Source organism: Calidris pugnax, unplaced genomic scaffold (genome assembly GCF_001431845.1).
Source record: "Calidris pugnax isolate Ruff unplaced genomic scaffold, ASM143184v1 scaffold470, whole genome shotgun sequence".
Taxonomy (NCBI): Eukaryota; Metazoa; Chordata; class Aves; order Charadriiformes; family Scolopacidae; genus Calidris; species Calidris pugnax.
The window spans coordinates 571,763-590,607 of record NW_015092761.1 but is presented as its reverse complement, the minus strand read 5'-3'; the positions used below and the strand labels follow the sequence as shown (position 1 = coordinate 590,607).

The window sequence follows — 18,845 nt, the reverse complement described above, 5'->3', positions numbered from 1 at the left end:
CAAGAGGGTGGTCAAACCCTGGAACAGGCTTCTTTGAGAGGCAGTTGATGCCCCGAGCCTGGCAGGGTTTAAGAGGTGTTTGGACAATGTCCTTTATAAGATGATTTAACTTTTGCTAAGACCTGAAGTGGCCAGGCAGCAGGACTAGATGATCACTGTAGGTCCCTTCCAACTCAAATATTCTATTCTACTTTATTCTACTCTAATATCCAAGCTTTCCTGAACATGGTTGTTGATTTTGGAGGACGTTTTGACAAAACCTGAATTAACTTAAACAAAATCTAGCAAAGAAAGCACCCGAGCAGTCGCCACTGGGCAACTGCTGATCAAACCTTCTAAAAGTAAACAAACCCCTAAGTAAACCACTGCAAAATCATCTTTGGTTTTCCTTTTTAATCCTTTTTCCCTTTCAGATTGCACGTAGGAAACAGCATCGCGTCACCCCTACTGCAGGGCATGTTATTAACTGCTCTGAACAGGGGAAAGAAAATCAATGCAAAATGCAGATCTGTGTCCTTCCTCACAGTTTACAAAATTTGCCGTTTGGATTCAAACCAGAGATGGTAACTGGGGCTCTGTGCTGGGACAGCTCCAAGAGCCGGTGTCACTGCACTCATGTCTTTTACTGCTGCAGAATAACCGTGCGCTTAAAGACAGTTACTCAACGGTAACACAGTGTGAGGGAAGGCTACAAGTACTGCACGGTGATGGAAACAGCTTATTTTGGTCAAGCACATAAAAGTGGATCCATTTACTCCGAATGCCATCCAGGACAAGCAAAGCCACTCCTGTGAGCTGCAGGGTGCAGGAGCGAAGCAAAGCCACTCCTGTGAGCTGCAGGGTGTAGTCCCTGGAGCACCTTCAATGGTCCAACCCTGCTTTGCTCAGAAGGCTCTGAACTGCTGTCTCACACGGTGTCCTGAGATGCGGCAGCTGTCAGCGTGGGGCCACCTTTCTCCAGGAGCACCCACCATGACAATTATTTGGGTAATAGTTATTCCAGCACCAGCTTCTTTTCTTGACCTTGGGAGACGGCTCCTTTGTTTAATGCTGAGCACGTTGTCTTCTGCCAGTGCCCAGCCAGGTCCTCATCTCTTCACCCACCTGGAAACAGCTCCATCAATCCACCTTCGATGAGTCCAGTCCAGCTCCTTTCTGCCCATCACAGCCAGGATGATGCCAGGCCCGGGGCCTGGGCTGCTCCCGGGGAGATCCTGGAGCACAGGCTGGGTGGGATTGCAGTAGGAAAGGTTTTGATACCTCTTCAATTGCAGCATGAGGTCTGAAAGCTGAATAGCCCGTGTACTATCCCACTGTGCCTCTTAACCACTTCAAAACAAATCCAACTAATGAGTTTCTTAAAAAAATGATCGCAGGGAAGCTGAAAAGCACAAGCGCAATCACTTCACACCTCTTTGACTCAGAATTATTTCAGCTATAACCATGGGATAATGTTCAACACAGAAAAAAAATCAGATTGATTAGCGAAAAGATATCAAGATGGTCATAAAGCAACTTATCTGGAACGGACACTCACAGATGTGGGATGTGCCTGAAGTGACCAAATGGCACCTGGATTCGTGATTGCAGCTCCCGAGCCCAGGCCAGTGCTCCAGCTACTGGTGGCATGTTCCTGTACGCTGGAGGGGAACCTGGGGAGGGCACACGAAACAGCATTTGACTGAACACTGCACTTGTAACCCCAAAGATACATCAAAACCAACTCAACTGTTCCGATTTCTCAGCTTCCTTCCTTAAATCCAAACATCTGTTACACTGACATAGGTCTGTGACCAGGGCAAGTCTCCCAGTGCCCCAGGGACCTGAGAGCAAAGGAGAAGCCCAGCACGTGGTAGAAACAGAGGTGACACAGAGGCATCCTCTTCCTGGGGTGCACTCCTGGCTCCCTACGAACACTGAGGGAGGGATTTCTGACCAGGAGCTAGTTCTGACCACCTCATCTAACACCTACAGAACATCCCCCTCAAACTCACAGCAAGTGATGAACTCATCCTCCACAAATCTCTCCTTTCCCTTTGTTAACCTGCACTGGTTCCAGCAGTGCTGCCCCTTCCAGACTTGCCTGGCTCCAGCACAGTCTTTCTGAGGTAAGTAAATGAGTTATTGTTAAAAAATGCATACTCTAATCCTCATGATCTGATAGGGACCTACCATTCCCTCCTGTGCCCATCTTCGTGGGATACAATAAACCTGGAAAAGGCTGATTAAACTCTTGGTTACAAAATCCCACTCGTATAATTTGTGTTTAAAGCATGAAAAGGGAAACACAATAAATCCATATCGGGGAGCACATGGGCAGGTTTGCAAGTCCCATGGGGTGTTTGGGGCAGCACAGGAGTGTGGAGAGAAGCCCCTGTCACAGCCCTGCTGGGGAAAGAGGCTCAGCGTGTGTCTTCGTTCCCACTCACATCTCACAGACATACACACACTTGAGAAACTTTAGCTATTTTCCCCTCAACAGATTATTTGCTTTAATACCAAGAACAAAGATTTCCCTGGCATTTCCATTTCCTCTAGGAGCTACAGAGGCTGAAAACATTCCCAATTTGGGAAGTTTTGGTTTCCTTAGAAAAATCAAATTATTTCCCCCCCCCCAAATTAATCTAAATCCAGTTTCTTGTAACATCAATTTTACTCAGCACATGCCACGCACCGTGCTCCAGCTCTGCCTGGATGTGCCTGGCGTAGATGAGCCGAGCATGGTCCAAGGCATTGCTGAACATGCTGATGAGGACGGGGTATCTGTCAGCAGCATCCGCAGAGATGAGCGGTCGCTCCAAAAGGCTCCCGAACATGTCCAGCAGCTGGGGAGGGGAAGCAGCAGGGAAAGAAAGGGGAAAAAATTCACAACCCCGACTCGTGCAGAGAGATTCAATAGGATTTTCCTTACGAGCCCAGATGTCCGCACCGATGGGCACACTTGAAAAGGGAAATTTCCTTTTCTTTACTCTACTTTTCCAAGTAGTCCCACCCTATGCCACAGACTTTCTCTGTGCATGAACCATATTCCAACTGTCATTCTTAAAATGCTTCAAAATTTGCTATTTTCTCAAAAGCCTTAGAAAGATAAATGTTGTCACTTTCTACAGTCCTTTCTACAAACACTTATACCGAAATTTTTCAGAAAATACCATTTATTTTTTCTACAAGGTAGATCAGATGGTAAACAAAACAGCTTTGTTTCTAGAAAACCTCAGTTTCCAAAACTGAAATAGATCCATATATTAAGGTTAGGGGTGGATCTTCTGGAAAGCACTATTGAGGAGAAGGATCTGGGAGTCCTGGTGGGTAGCAAACTTTCCATGAGCCAGCAATGTGCCCTTGTGGCCAAGAGGCCAATGGGATCCTGGGCTGTGTAGGGAAGAGTGTGGTCAGGAGGTGGAGGGAGGTCATTCTCCCCCTCTGCTCTGCACTGGGGAGGCCACCACTGGAATCCTGCATCCAGTGCTGGGCTCCCCAGTTCAAGAGAGACAGGGAACTGCTGGAGAGAGTCCAGCGAAGGGCAACAGAGATGATGGAGGGATTGGAGCATCTCCCTGATGAGGAAAGGCTGAGAGAGCTGGGGCTCTTGAGCCTGGAGAAGAGAAGGCTGAGGGGAGACCTTATCTACGTTTACAAGGATCTAAAGGGTGGGTTGAAGGAGGATGGAGCCGGACTCTTTTCAGTGGTTCCCAGTGACAGGGCGAGGGGCAACGGGCACAAGCTGGACCATGGGAAGTTCCACTCAAATATGATGAAAAACTTGTTTGGGGTGAGGGTGGCAGAGCCCTGGAACAGGCTGCCCAGGGAGGGTGTGGAGTCCCCTGACAATTCTGTGATTCCATGATTCCGTAATATTATCAAATTGATATTAACAGTAATCACTTCATTTTTAACAGTGGCTCTCATCAAGAAATCCTAGAAAAAGCATAATTTCCTTCAGCTCACAGAGACACAAGTAAAACTCCCAGCATCCAAAAGCCTGATTTGAATAATTTCTTTTATTACTCTAAATCTGAAAAATGTCTATTCTGTTTATGCCTGAATGGGAAGAGCAGAAATACTTCCAGAGCTTTCAGCAAATACCCTGCTGCCAGCTCCACCACTTGACAGTTTGGGAGGGCCTCACCAGCCTGAGCATCACTAGCCCAGAGCAGCCCAGAAGCCACAGACATTCCCATTCCCACCAGCAGACACCGACATGCTGTCCCCACGGCACTGCCCAGCCTCCTCTGCGGGATTTTGTCCCGATTTCCCTTCCACAAGAGAAGGGAGGTGACAGACGAACCTTGAAGGCATGCTCCAAGCCCGAGGCATCATCGAAAGCCTGGATGAAGACAGTGCCCAGCCGACGGTCAATGTCTTCTACTTTCTGCTGGAAGTCAAAGGCGTCTTGCTCAAACTCCTGTGAGAAAACAAAACAGCGAGTCGTGAGGCACCAGGAAGGTGCCTCAACCCCCAGATCCAGAGATCTCTCCTCCGTTTATTCACCATGAGTTAAACCACTCCTCTGGCCACCCTTCAGCCATTGCAGCACAGCAAAGCCCCACGGAGCCTGAGGACATTTCTGTCCTGTCCCACGACTGAGATCATGGTCCTCCAGGAGGGATCCTGTGGTTCTGAGGGCTTTCCACAGTCCAATGAGGACTGTAGCCTAGAGGGCAGATGGACTATTTCCACACCCTCTCCCCCTGACCTGGCCTGCAGACTCGGCATCGTTCAGAAATCTCACAGATGCACCTCCTGAGGCTCCAAATTCAATCTCCTTTCAAGCCAAAACAAGCCTATGGTTTTGATCCTGAGTTTGCTTTAAGTGGAGCAACAATAAAGGCAGTTTCAATACCCTGGCACAGGTTGCCCAGAGGCTGTGTGGAGTCTCCATCCCTGGACATATTCAACCTTGGAGATATTTAACCTGCCTGGTCACAGCCTTGCTCTAGCTGGGCCTGCTTTGAGCAGGGAAGGTGGACTAGGTGGTCTCCAGATGTCCCTTCCAACCTCAACCGTTTTGTGTTTCTGTCATTTCCACCATCTTCTGGTACTGCTTTTCTTGCTTCAAGTGTAATAAATCCTTTGAATTTCAAGCATAAGATCTAGGTTTGTTTTTCTACTGGTAAAAGTGGCCAAATCAAAGACTGAACTTGACAAACGGGGTGACCTCAGTGCTTCTGTCCTACCTTAGAGACAAACCCACTAAAAATTAGGTCATGTTTCTCTTTTTTCAAAGGACAAAGCATAAGGCAACAGCTTTTGCTCTTCTCACTGCTGAGCTCCAGCAGGACCAGATGCCATGTTTTAGCTAAAAAAAGAGGCTCTAGAAAGTCACACAGGGCACAAAACTCAAGCACTGAAAGAATGGGCATGACTCAGAGTCAACCAAAGGCCTTGGGGTCACCGAAACCAAGCCAGTTCCTGCAGAGCCACCATCACTGCTCTTTCTGTGCCTTCCCTCCTGAAGGAGGGGCAACATGGAACAAGCAGCTTTCCAGTCAGATCCTCCCAGGCAGCACTGGGCACATGTCACTCACTGCAGAGATGTACTGGAAGCTACAGGATGCAAAGCACGAGCCACCCATCACCTCACCAGCCAGGTCCCCGCGCCAGAAGGAAGGACACACCAGCCCCATCTCCCAACACCAGTCCATCCATCCTTCACCCCGGCACTGTCCTTTCTGCGGGGAGCACGGCAGGAGCTGGAGGGAGGGCTTTGCTCTGGGATGACCTTCCACTTGGGTATCTGCCATAAATGGCTGCCCCACAAGCAGTGTGGGTCAGAAGCTCCTCACCATGGAGCTTCCCCATGGTCACTCCAGTCTTAGAGCTTCCTCCCCAGCTGCGTGAACAGGCCTAACTCTGTCCTGCGAACCAGATGCAGCAAACTGACCCCATGAGAATGGGACAAGCAGCAGAAGAAATGAAAAATCTTGAGATCAGACACAACCACAGGTCACAGACCCCGTCAGAAATGCTATTCCCACCCTTCCCTCATAGCCCACCCCGGCTACACTGCTCAGGTAGTAGAGCAGGAGCTTCAGAATAAACCGTAAGGAGGCCCTGTGGCACCTTTGCTTTGACCTGCTTGTACGACACATGCTGGTGTGAGCATCTGGGAAACGGATGGCCACTGAGCCGTGACCCAGCAGGCTAGGAATATTCCCTTAATTAAAGCACTACTGATAATAAAACACAGCATCCTTGAATTCTGAGAGCAACAGATGTCATGCGTGCAACTAGACATGAGCAAACACATCCCCAGAGGTTACCCGAGCTGGCTGTCATCAGGCAAGCCAGGTACCAAGAGCAGGAAAGCAAAGGGACGTGGATGGTGGTCCAGCTCATACACCCCAGCAAGAACCACATACAGGGAAAGCTGGGGTGAAATGCATAGAAATCCGTGTTTTTCAGCTGCATTGGTGTAAGGGGCTGAACTAGAATCATAGAATCATCATAAAATCATAGAATGGTTTGGCTTGGAAAGGACCTTAAAGATCATCTTACTCTAATGTCCCTGCCCTGGGCAGGGACACCTCCCACCAGACCAGGTTGCTCCAAGCCCCCTCCAACCTGCCCTTGAACCCCTCCAGGGATGGGGCAGCCACAGCTTCTCTGGGCAACCTGGGCCAGGCTCTCACCACCCTCACAGCAAACAAGTTCTTCACCACATCTCATCTCAATCTCCCCTCTTTCAGTGTCAAACCCTCATCCTAGGGCTCCCCTCCCTAATCCAGAGTCCCTCCCCATCTCTCCTGGAGCTCCTTTAGGGACTGAAAGGGGCTCTAAGGTCTCCCCAGAGCCTTCTCTTCTCCAGGCTGAACCCCCCCAACTCTCTCAGCCTGTCCTCCCAGCAGAGGGGCTCCAGCCCTCCCAACATCTCCGTGGTCTCCTCTGGCCCCCCTCCAACAGGTCCAAGTCCTTCCTGTGCTAAGGCTCCAGAGCTGGACACAGTGCTTCAGGTGGGATCTCACCAGAACAGAGCAGAGGGACAGAGGGGAAGAAAGGCCCTGCTGGCCACACTTCTTTTGATGTAGGCCAGGATCCTGGTGGCTTCTGGGGCTGCCAGCACACGTTGCCAGCTCATGTTGAGTTTCTCGACCAACAACACCCCCAAGTCCTTCTCCTCAGGGCTGCTCTCAATCTATTCTCCGCCAAACCTGTATTTATCCCTGGGATTGCCCTCACCCAGGTGCAGGATCTTGCACTTGGCCTGGTTGAACTAGCAAGATACGCTAGATACAGACCTGCAAGAACTCCCAAATCTCTGCAGAAATTGCTAGCGTGTCCCCGCTCCCTGCAGTGACAGATCAGAAGGAGGAGGGAGGTGGGAAGAAGTCAGCAGGACTGCACATAAGCCAGGGCTCCACCACAGAGGAAGGTGCTGCATCGGAAACATGCACATGCTGATGGTGTTCCCACAAACTTGTTTCACCTACCATGTTGGTCAGGTCAAGACAGTCATAGGTTCGCTCTGCAAACACCTTGTACGCCTCCTGGAACTCCTCATACATGTCCAGCACTTGCTGGCTCAGGGCCTTCCCTTTAATCCCACTGAACTCAATCTTCTCCAGCTTCATCAGGTCCAAGGCTGTTGCCAGGAGATCCTTCAAAGTCAAGGGAGGCACACACACAGGTTAAGATGGGGACAAACGAAAATGACAACAGTTGTCACAACATGGAGCAGTGCTTGTTGCCATGCCAGAGGACCTCCTCAAACACACACTGGTGATCACAGGTGGGAAGGGGGAGCCAGATCCTGCCCATCACAGGCATCAATGGCTGCTTAAAACATGTCCCTCTCAAGTGGGACCTGCTTCTGCCACTGAAACTACTATGGAAACTACGAAACTGCTTTTAAGGGTATTTAGGGGACAGATCGAAAGCACTGTATGAGACCCTGATGTGTCACCCAGCGCAGCCAAGAATCTAAAATTTAATGTTTTAAGCAAAAGGAGATCTCTAATATGTACAGGTATCTGAACTGTGCAAAAGGTCCTGCCCAGTAAAACCACTTTGTGTCCCCTGTCCAGCCGGCCCTGTCTCCCGAGACAGGTCCTGGGTCCATCCTTTCCCACCCTCTGCAGCCTGGCAGGGCCTGGCCCCCCCATGCCACCACCTCAGGGAAAGGTCCCCCTCCCCCAGCTGCAGCAGCAGCACTGGGAAGCCCTGCCACCATCCCACCCATCTCTTTGGTAGGGCTGGTCCAACGTCTGTCATCTCAGAGGGCCAGGAGCAATGTGCTGACCTCCAGCACAGGAAGGAACTGGTGACCATCCTGCTGGCTCTAGGCTCAGGGGACAGCCCCGAACGCAGAGCCAAATGGGCACAGAGCTTCACCCCCAGACTGGCAGCATTCAGCCAGTGTCAGTGCCCCTCGGACAGGGCTGCTGACTGAGTGACAGCCCAGAGCTCCCCACACCACGCCAGGGCATCGCCCGGTGTCGGTGCCACCCCGAGATGATCCAGGCAGTGGTGGGGAGATGCCGTGACATTTACAGCTCCCAGCACGGTTGGGCTTATCAGGACCAGCTTCCAGCCAAGGGCACAACCGCTCACAAGTCCCTGAGAGCTCAGCGATGGCTGCTGTGAGAGCCCAGCCCCACCTCTGAGAGAAGAGGCTGCGAGCAGAACACCAGCCCGAGCAGCAGGTTTCACAACAGACACACCATGCGAAGCAGCGAGATGAACCATGGCAAAGAGAGTCTTCTCTCCCCACAGCAAAAAGACACACCTATGCCTTGACCAGAAGGACACAACTGCAAGGCTTATACATACACTGAGCAGGACACAGTAAAACAAGGCCCTGGCCTTGCTCTAATGGGAGATGCAACAGCAAAGAGAGTGACCCCATCCCCTGGCATCAGGTGAAGCCCCAGGAAGGGAAGATGCCAGCAAGTGAGCTCATGGCTACAGAGCCCTCCTGAAGGCCTGCAATGTTTTTCAAACTGGAGTCTCACCTCCACCATCTCCAGTCTCTTCAGGAAGTTGTCCAGCCTCGCAAACACCATTGTGGAGTGGAAGGTCCACTCCCTCACTTCTTGGCCTGGTTCATAGTACGTGTGCAGTTTTTCTCTTCTCTCCTCAAACGCCTCTTTGAATGCATTCAGGATGCCGACCACCAGCCGCACCTTGCCCAGGCTCTCTTCCATCTCCCCTTTCAGAAGGTCTTCTGGAGACAGGTACACCAGGGCCTAGAAGAGAAAAAAATCACATCTGAGAGGTCACTTCTGCCACCACAGAAAACAGTGACTTCTTGCACTCAACATGCTTGAACCTACCTCTCAAGTTAAGAATCGCTTAAGGGTGGGGGAAAGAAAGCCAGAGGGAGTTTTCATTAAAAGACTTTCCTTGGCAAATGTAGGCATCATGGCCACGCACCTGCTGAATGAGAAGGTTGCAGATTTCTTGGAGCAGCACCACTATCCGCACAGGCACATTGTAGTGCTTGGAAGTGACCCAGATCAAACACACCACGTGGAGCAGGGGGGCCAGGAAAGGCTTCACCTCGCTGAACTCAACCCTCTCGACGTCCTCCAAGTGGCGCTTGAGGGGTGTCAGGTGCAGGTCAATGTCCTGAGCTTCAGCCAAAGCTGCGTGGAGAGATGGGAGAAGCCCTAAGACCCACCAAGCTGTGGTGCGCTGGGTCGTGAGCGGGATGGAAAGGTGCCTGGGAAAACACAGTCCTGAGGAGCACAAAGTCCACTCACCTGCCTGCGTGCTGAGGATTGCTCACCCTTGAACACTGCTCGCCCACGGCAGTGACCAGAGCAGGAAATAACCTGACATGATGGCAAGGGACAGGGACAACTGCTAAATGAGCTGTGGGGAATGTGCCCAACAGCACTGAAAATAGAGCGCTGCCATCTCTACCAGCAGGCTACAGGCCTGGTTATAGTGTCACACACTGTAGGGTATCACAGGCTATAGAGTGTGACAAACTATGGAGTGTCACACACTACAGAGTGTCACAGGATATAGAGCATCACACACCACAGAATCATAGAATGGTTAGAGTTGGAGGGACCTTAAAGATCATCTAGTTTCCAATCCAGGCAGGACACCTTCCACTACAGCAGGTTGCTCCAAGCTCCATCCAGCCTGGCCTTGAACACCTCCAGGGATGGGGCATCCAGAGCTTCCCTGGGCAACCTCTTCCAGTGCCTCACCACCCTCACAGGAAACAATTTCTTCCTAATATCTAATCTAAATCTCCCCTCTTCCAATTTAAAACCATTACCCCTTGTCCTGTCACTACACTCCCTGACACAGAGTCCCTCCCCAGCTCTCCTGTAGCTCCCTTCAGATACTGGAAGGCTGCTCTAAGGTCTCCCCGGAGCCTTCTCTTCTCCAGGCTGAACAACCCCAGCTCTCTCAGCCTGTCCTCACAGGGGAGGTGCTCCATCCCTCTGATCATCTTCATGGCCTCCGCTGGACCCGTTCCACCAGGTCCATGTCCTTCCTGTGCTGAGGACTCCAGGGCTGGACAGAGTGCTCCAGGTGGGGTCTCATGAGCACAGAGCAGAGGGGTAGCATCGCACACTATAGAGTATCACACACTATAGAGCGTCACACGCTATAGAGTGTCACAGGCTGTAGAGCCTCACACACCACAGAGCCCCACATACCATACTGTGTCACAGGTCTTTGCCTAAGCTCATTTTAGCTCAGGTTGGGCTCTAGCAGCCCCTTGCCCAGTGGGCAGGTGACCACGGTCCCACATGTCCTGGCTGTAAGAGCAAACCTGTCAACAGCAAGGTGACAAATGTCTGACCAGTTGAAAGCTTTAGCTCCGCTTTGTACCTCTGTGTGGTTTTACCCTGAAGAATTATCCCAGGGTACAAGCGTGAACAAAACCAGGTGATTGTTCTGCAACTAAACCTGTGGATCAACAAGAAGAGAAGCGACAGAAGTGCTTGAATGCCTACAAAAATAACCCCCAAAAACCAAGACCAAGGAAGAAGAAACTCCCACTACCAAAATCGCCCTCCCGGCAAAGAAGACAGAAAAACAGCCCCAGCAGCACAGCGTCGGGGAGGGCACAACCCCGGGGAACAGGGCACAGGCTCAAAAGCAGGTGCATAAAAATCTGAACTGTGTTGGAATGGAAATTAACAATTATAGTCCAAATTACCCAGTTAGGGTTAGCATTGCTATAACCAGATTAAACCAAGTCTTTGTTGTATTTTGATTAGACTCTTAAAGCACTACTTAGTCTGACAATGAACTCTTGGGTCCTTATGTTAAAGGGTGTTTCTCTAGCCCATATAAATTGCACATTGTGACACAGATCCTTAACAGACTAACTGCTGCCACGGGAAAGGGTGAAGGACAGTGTTATCTGTCAGCATGTCCATAGCCAGCAAAGCCTGAATGGTTTTGTCTGGCCAGGGAGCAGCTGGGTTGAAGATGGACAAGGAGGGGAGGGAGCAGCAGGACTACACTGTTTTCACTGCAGAGGGGAATTCGCAGCGTTTCCTTTGCCTGGGCTGAACTCTCCTCAGCAAAGTCCACCAGAACAGAGGACAATCCTCAGTTGAAGAGAGCTACAATTTTTAAGGTAGAATTTTGCTTCACCTACAGGCAAAAAATAATTTTTCCTTATTATTCTTCTTGTGAATGCAAAAAGAAAAAAAGTCTTTAATTCCCTAAAGTGGGAAATGCAATCTTGCCACTTTTTTTGCTCCAAGCTCTCTTGCCTTACTGCACTGTGCCAGGCTGAAAAAACCAGGGAGAGGAGCAGGCAGATGTGCTGGCACACACTGGCCATCAGCCTGGGCTCTGCAGCCACCATCACTCCACAAGGGGAGCACAGAAAGCCCTCGTAGACATGGGGACATGCAGATCTGCTCTCTGCAGGTCAGCTGGGCTGGCAAGACCTTGCCACCCTGTGAGGACATTACTGGATGAGGACTTGGATGTGGACAGAGATGAGGGACAGGAGGCCGTGCTCCCCACGTGTCACGCTCACACCCCAGAGCTCCCCACTGGGCTGCGGCAACACGGGGTGTGGAGCTCTGCCCGGACTCGTGACCAACTGCAGGGACCCCGCTTTCCTCTTGTGTGACACAGGTGACAACACCTGCCTGCTTTCAGCAGAGGCCTTCAAATTCTCAAGCTCAAAGGTCCCCATCCTAAAGTGCAACCTGCTATTCCTTTAGTGAGGGCGTTCAGGCTGCCGTGGCCAAAGCCTGGGACACAGCAGTCTAACAAAGCGGTTTCAATGAGCTACAAGATCTGCCTAGTCATCCTGAACCCCCATTCCTGCAGACTGACACCAGAGGAGCTGGTGAAACTTGGGGTGAGTCCTGCTGGGTTAAAGCAAATGCTTCATTACAGTAGAGTGAACTCCCACACTCACTCACCCTTGCCTTTTGGAAGGGTCTGGCTCAACAGACCAGTGAGCAAACTGGGCCCAGCCTGGAAACAAAAGCACCGGATCAAGCACAAGGAGCCCGGTTTCACTCCATGAACCAGAGAGAGGGCCCGAAACAAGGCTGCAGTCCTCATGGTCACAGCAAATTCTGAATGACCAGTGCCATTACAGCCACATTGGGCTTGAAACCAGTAACACCAGGCTACGAACAAAGGCCAGAAGTCAGCACTATGGTGAAGTTGCCCCCGCATCTCACCTGCTTCAACATCCATGAGCATAGTTTTGAAGGCTGGGACGTAGCTGCTCTCCAGTCTCTCCAGCACCTCCATCATGTTCCTGACCTTTCTTGTTCTCAGCTGGTCGTAAATGCATTCCAGGTCATCACACCTATAGCAACCAAGACACATTACAAGCCCACGCTGGGGCAGCATCAGCTGTGGGGGACACCATCCACTTCCACTGGACCTGAGTCAGGATTTCCTCCAGCTACACACGGGCTGAGTCCCAAGAGTGAAAGGAAACAGGAGGAAGCAGGAGGCAGGGACAAACCTGACAGACTGTTCCAGGGTTCAACACGACAGCAGCTCTGCTGCCAGCAGGACACTGCTGGAAGAAGCCATCAGGTGTTTCTGCAGGCATTAGCCACAGCTCTCCAGCAGGCAGGGCTTTGACCTGAGTCAGCTCGAACCAACATGGCACAAAGGTTTTCAAAGGGCAGGATGAAATTCCACTCCCTGGCTCTTGAGCATCTAAACCCCCTCTGGCACTGACAGAAGAACAGCAGCCAGCTGAGGGGCACCCTTTCCAGAAAGCCCTACAGAAGCTCTCCATCAGCTCTGACTCCTGTGGCCGGTTCCTAAAGAACAGTGACGGAAAGGGCATTTCCAAAAAACTTTCCTCAGGGTGTAGCCCCTGTGGTGGGGTTAAGTTAAACCACAATCAGCTCCCAGTGACCTCCCAAACGCTTTGCAGACCGTGATTATTTTATGTGCGGAAGCACTGTTCCTTAGCACAAGTCTTTCTGCACATGAACCGGAGCAGCCAGCTCTTCTCAGCTCCCAGAAGCAGCAGCTCGGACTGTCACCAGCACTCTCCCTCCACCCAAACCCAGCACCAGCGACCACCATGCTCTGGCCAGGCCACCCGGGGTACCTGTTCCTCCAGAACTCCAGTTCCACCTTTGGGTTTGGGTTGCTGCCTTGCAGGAGAGGCTCTGAAGACTCTTTCTCCAGTGCTCCCTGGATCTGGTGGCTCCAGTCTATGATGGCCGACTCCATGGCGTGTACAAGGGATTTATCAATCAGCTGCAGGCTGTAGAAACACACCATCCAGTTGACTTCGCTTTATCCTGGCTGATGTGCATTGCTTAGTTGGATCTACCTCAAATGACCCCCTGGGCAGCTGGACTTCAGAGATTACAGTCGAGATTCACATTTCAAAAGCACAAAACTATCAAAACCCATAATATTTTGCCATTGTTTCAATACAGAAATTGCACCCTGGAGAAAATGGATTAAGCTCTGCAGCACTGAAGGCAACAACACATCGTTCATAAAACGAATGGTGGAAATGAAGAGCCAGTTGCCACCTCTCTGCAGAGGGAGTCACTGTTGCAGCAGATCCATTAGGTCCCAGGTCTGGCCTGGAGAGCCATTCCTCCAGCAAGGTTCTCTCCCCCTACTGTTCTCCCTGAACCTATTCTATCTCCCCACAGTCATTAACTCGCTTAATTCAGGGAGAAACTACACAAAGTGGGCTGGCACATTGAGGCCAGGACACCCCACTGCCCGCTGAGCACAGAGACGTGATGATGTGCAAATGCATCTGCCCCTGTGGAGCGGCCAGGCTCCCAGCACTGCCACAGCCAAACCCCTTCCACCCTCAGGCACCAGCCTGGTTTCCTAGGAGGACCAGGGTGGAAGCTCCCCCAGCTGGCAGGCCTGTTGGCAAGCAAAGGATGGGGATTCCTCAGCTGCTGGAGATCTTGCAGCAGAAAGACGGGCTGCACATGGGGATCAGCCTCCCATGGCTGCCCAGTGACCTGGACGAGGGGATCGAGTGCACCCTCAGTAATTCTGCAGATGACACCAAGGTGGGTGGGAGTGTTGATCTACTGGAAGGTAGAAAGCTCTACAGAGGAGTCTGGACAGGGTGGATAGATGGGCCAAGGCCAGTGGTGTGAGGTTCAACAGGGACAAGCGTTGGGTCCTGCCCTTGGGTCACACCAATCCCATGGACGATCCAGGCTGGGGCAGAGTGGCTGGAGCTGCCCAGTGGAAAAGGACCTGGTGGTGTTGGTCAACAGCCAGCTCAATATGAGCCAGCAGGGTGCCCAGGTGGCCAAGAAGGCCAACAGCATCCTGACCTGTATCAGACACAGTGTGGCCAGCAGGACTGGGGCAGTGATTGTCCCCCTGTACTGGGCACTGGTGTACTGTCCACCTCAAGGGCTGTGTCTGGTTTTGGGCCCCTCACCACAAAAAAGACATTGAGGGGCTGGAGTGTGTCCAGAGAAGGGCAACGGAGCTGGTGAGGGGTCTGGAGCACAAGTCTTGTGAGGAGAGGCTGAGGGAGCTGGGGGTGTTCAGCGGGGAGAAAAGGCGGCTGAGGGGAGACCTTCTGGCTCTCTCCAACTCCCTGAAAGGAGGGTGTAGCCAGGGGGGGGCGGTCTCTTCTCCCAAGGAACAGGTGATGGGACAAGAGGAAACGGCCTCAAGATCCACCGGGGGAGGGATATTGGGAACAATTTCTTCATGGAGAGGGCTGTCAAGCCTTGGAACAGGCTGCCCAGGGAAGCAGTGGAGTCACTATCCCTGGGGGTATTTAAAAGACATGTAGATGTGGTGCTGAGGGACATGGGTTAGTAGTGGAGTTGGCAGTGCTGGGTTTAGAGTTGGACACAAGATCTTAAGGGTCTTTCAAACTAAATAATTCCATGTTTCCATTCTATGATTCTAAGATAGCCAGAAAATCTGAGGTGGCTTTCCTGGGGATTGTCCCTCAAGGACTGTAAGTGAACTTTAGAATCATGACAGCTACCAGGAATGGAAAGAACTGAAATTATCAAAGTAATTCATTTACTTTTGAAGAGAAACACAAGGAAAGGCAATGGGTGTCTGGGAAGCCACCCCACTTCTCCAGGAGGACAGACACAATAAGTTCCAGATCTCTCTATGGGACCATATTGATTCATAAACTTCCAGGAAGTTGCAGGTGTTTTTTCCTGTACCTTTGCATGATAAATATGGTTTTAAAGGGAGGCAGAAGAGTCCTGACCGAGCAGACAGCATGAGTCACTAATGAGCAAGTAATTTAACAGTGAAATGGTCCATTTGGGGATCAAGCTTTGGCAGAGAGAAGCCAGAAAAAGAGAGAATCCTGCCTTCCCAGTCGGGGCGCCAGGAAAACAGGAGAGGTTTTATCTGCAGGGTTTGGTTTTCCCCAATGATCCAAGCAGTTTGTTCCTTCTCTGGGCGCCCACACCACCTTTGCACTTTCTGAGTTTTTCCTGCCTGTGCTGTCACTCAGTCCCCAAAGACAGAGCCTGTAAACTAGAGAGCAGGTAGAGCAAAACGCATCTTGGCAGCCTGATGAGTAGCAGACAACAGAAAGTAAGAAAAGTCACTGGGATTTGGAGGGAGGGCAGGATCCCCAGAAGACATAGACTGTGCATCAGCAGGAGAAAACCCCATGGAGAGAAGGGGTAGTACTCACAAATTCTCATTTTCCAGATCAATGTCCTCAATGCTCTCTGAGCCAGCTGGAAGAGGCAGCAAGGTCTTGCCCTTCACTTGGCCAACAACCATGAAAACAGTACTTTTTAGGTTGTGGACGTGACGTATAATGTCTTGTGACACCACTTGTGGCCAGCCCTGATGGTTCTTCTGGTTCGTCAGGATGGGCACAATCACCTGTAGCAGGAGCCATGAAAGAGGAACGGAGAAAGAAGTGCTGCAGGAGAAAGACAGGCCACCAGGCTCTGAGGTCTTGCTCAGTTGAGCCTGGAGACCCGTATTCATTGCTGTCCCCAGCAGTTCCCTGGCTGTGTGAAATCAGGGCAGATGACAACAAACAGGCATCTCTACAGGTCCACTGTGTATTCTAGTACACCTTTTCCCCGAGTCCAAGGAGACGAGAAGGGTGGAAACCAGTAGAAGAAGTGAGCAGCCCCATCCTCAGCCTCTCCAACCCACAACTGGAGATGACTCCACAGGCTCTTGTCCCCTTGCCCTCAGGATACCTCCTGGTGCTCGCTCCCCATCTCACTGCCAGCAGACGGGGCATGGCCTTCAGGCAGCTTTCCAGGATGGGCAGGGGTGGGCTGAACCCACAGGCTGTCCCTCGATGGTAACCCCCAGTGTGCTGAAAGGGAAGGTCTTCTGGTACCCCTGGCATCAACTGTTGGTGAGGGTCAACTAGGTCCCCATCCCAACTGTACTGCAGGTTTTGAGCACAGCCACTTTTTAGGTTATTTCTCGAAGTTGCAGCCCACTAAGTTTTTTTCATTATCAGTGAAAGATCTCCAGGGTTTGTGCTGATCCAACAGCACAGGGTCTCCAGGCTGGGCTGGGCTTGCCTGGACCTGAGCTGCTTTTGGCTTGTTTGAGCTGCAACAGTAACACGGCATCTGCCACCTACCCCGGGCTGGCTCCTCTCTGGGACCAGCCTGTGGCAACAGCCTGACAAAGCCAGGTTGCCCCCGGCGACAAACAACAACGCTTCATGTTACTAAGTTACCTTCGACACTCTTGGCTACAGTATTAGCAAGGTTTGTCTTTATTACTTAAGGTGTGTGTGGAATCCCAACGCTAGCGATGTTGTACCCGATCAAATGATAGATGCTCCTTTTCTTTGCGATTGTTAAAACGATAATTGGACTCAGGATGAACCCCCAGCTCCACAGAGCAGAGGGGAGCTCCCCTCAGCTGCTGCAAGACAGCGACAAGTGGACAAGGTGGCCCCAGCAGCGCCCTGCAGCTCATCTGCACCTCCTCACTGAGCACAGACACAGCTCGGTGTGCCTGTTCCTGATGTCCTGAGTGACCCACAGAAAGTTTGACACAAACTATTTCTTTCACTGGACAAATTCTTCTACAGACCGTTCTAAAAACCTCTGATGAAAAACCCTGCGAGAAGTGCTCTTGCAGAGAGCAGAGCAACGCATGTCCCCAGCCTCAGGGAATTCAAGACTTTTCCACCTTCGCCCATGCTCCCTGACCCGGCACCACTGCCCTGTTTTCCCTGAAGTGAATTTTGGGACGAAAGCGGGAATCTGCTCCCCAAGGACAGACCATGTCTGTCTGCGGAGGGTGAGAGAAAAGCCTGTAAACCCACACTCAGGATGCACAACCCAACTGCTGAAGGCAGGAAGGCAGCCAAAAACAGGATCCGCTGAAGCGTTCCTACCTCACAACCCTCCTGCGGCAGATGGTGTCTGCAATGCCTGTCATATGCTACCTGCCACCCCTCACAAACAAAGCCACCAGGCAAAAAAGGCTGTTTGTGCACGTACCAGGACCACAGGGCTCATCAGAGACCTCAAAACAAAAGCTCCCCATGTACAGAACGTGTTACCCACCACCAAACCAAGACAACCAGTCTGGCAGCCTGCTCTTGGGAATCCCATCTCTTGGCCACCATCTCAGTATACCAACAGCATCAATCTGCTTCTCAAATCGAGCAGGTCTTCTGCTTCCCTGATACAGTCTCACTGCTGGGACTTTTGCAGGTCAGGGGCCACCAGAAATAAATCAGGACAAAGCTGTCTGGTTCAGGGACAAGAAAGCACTGGAACCTCATGAAGATCCCTTTGGGAAAACCTCAGCCCACCAGAGGTAACCAGGCACTGAACTACACAAGGCTCCTTCTGAACACCAGGAAACACTTTTTCCCTGCAAGGGTGACTGAGAACGGTTGGAGATTGAAGATACTTGAAAGCTATCTGGACACAGCCCTGGACAACCAGCTCCAGGGGGTCCTGCTTGATCCTGGCTGGACCAGATGACCTCAAGGCATCCCTTCCAGCACCTACCACTCTGTGATTCCGTAACACAATCAGTCCCACACAGACCACACCACGGGACGGGCCCTGGACTGGCGCAGGACCAGGCTTTGGGAGGTTTAAATGAATTCTAGAGACCCCCATGGGCCAGGAAGACAAAAGGGGCAGAGTTAAGGGCAGGAGTGCATCTGCAGAGACAGGACGGGGGCCAAGGAGCCTGTGTGCAGGGGCAGGCAGCCTTCCCGCCGCCATGAGCGCGGGGCAGGGCCCGGTCCTGCCGGTGCCGCGGCTCCCCCCGGCCGAGCGCCCGGGGCCACCGCCTCGAGGAACGCCCGGGCCTTACCTCCTCCACGAGGGCGGCGAAGTGCCGCAGGGCATCGGCGGGCAGGTCCCCGCAGAGCAGCTCCCCGGGGCCGGGGCTGGCGCCGGGGGGCCGGAGGAAGAAGAGAGCCTTGTGGCGGGCGGCGGCGGCGGCGG

General features: G+C 51.9%; 1 protein-coding gene across 1 annotated transcript in view; it reads right to left on the bottom strand.

The window, feature by feature from the left end:
• Positions 1–18,839, bottom strand: part of DNAH9 (dynein, axonemal, heavy chain 9) — a 257,020-nt gene extending 238,181 nt beyond the window's left edge. The window contains exons 1-10 of the mRNA XM_014962673.1: positions 18,712–18,839; positions 16,082–16,278; positions 13,520–13,678; positions 12,624–12,754; positions 9,373–9,584; positions 8,952–9,185; positions 7,431–7,598; positions 4,289–4,405; positions 2,675–2,825; positions 1,538–1,652 (exon numbers count right to left, since the gene is read on the bottom strand). Coding sequence (XP_014818159.1) covers positions 1,538–1,652; positions 2,675–2,825; positions 4,289–4,405; positions 7,431–7,598; positions 8,952–9,185; positions 9,373–9,584; positions 12,624–12,754; positions 13,520–13,678; positions 16,082–16,173 — 1,379 coding nt within the window. The 5' untranslated portion in view covers positions 16,174–16,278; positions 18,712–18,839. The remainder of the gene's footprint in view (positions 1–1,537; positions 1,653–2,674; positions 2,826–4,288; positions 4,406–7,430; positions 7,599–8,951; positions 9,186–9,372; positions 9,585–12,623; positions 12,755–13,519; positions 13,679–16,081; positions 16,279–18,711) is intronic.
• Positions 18,840–18,845: the final 6 nt, after the last annotated feature.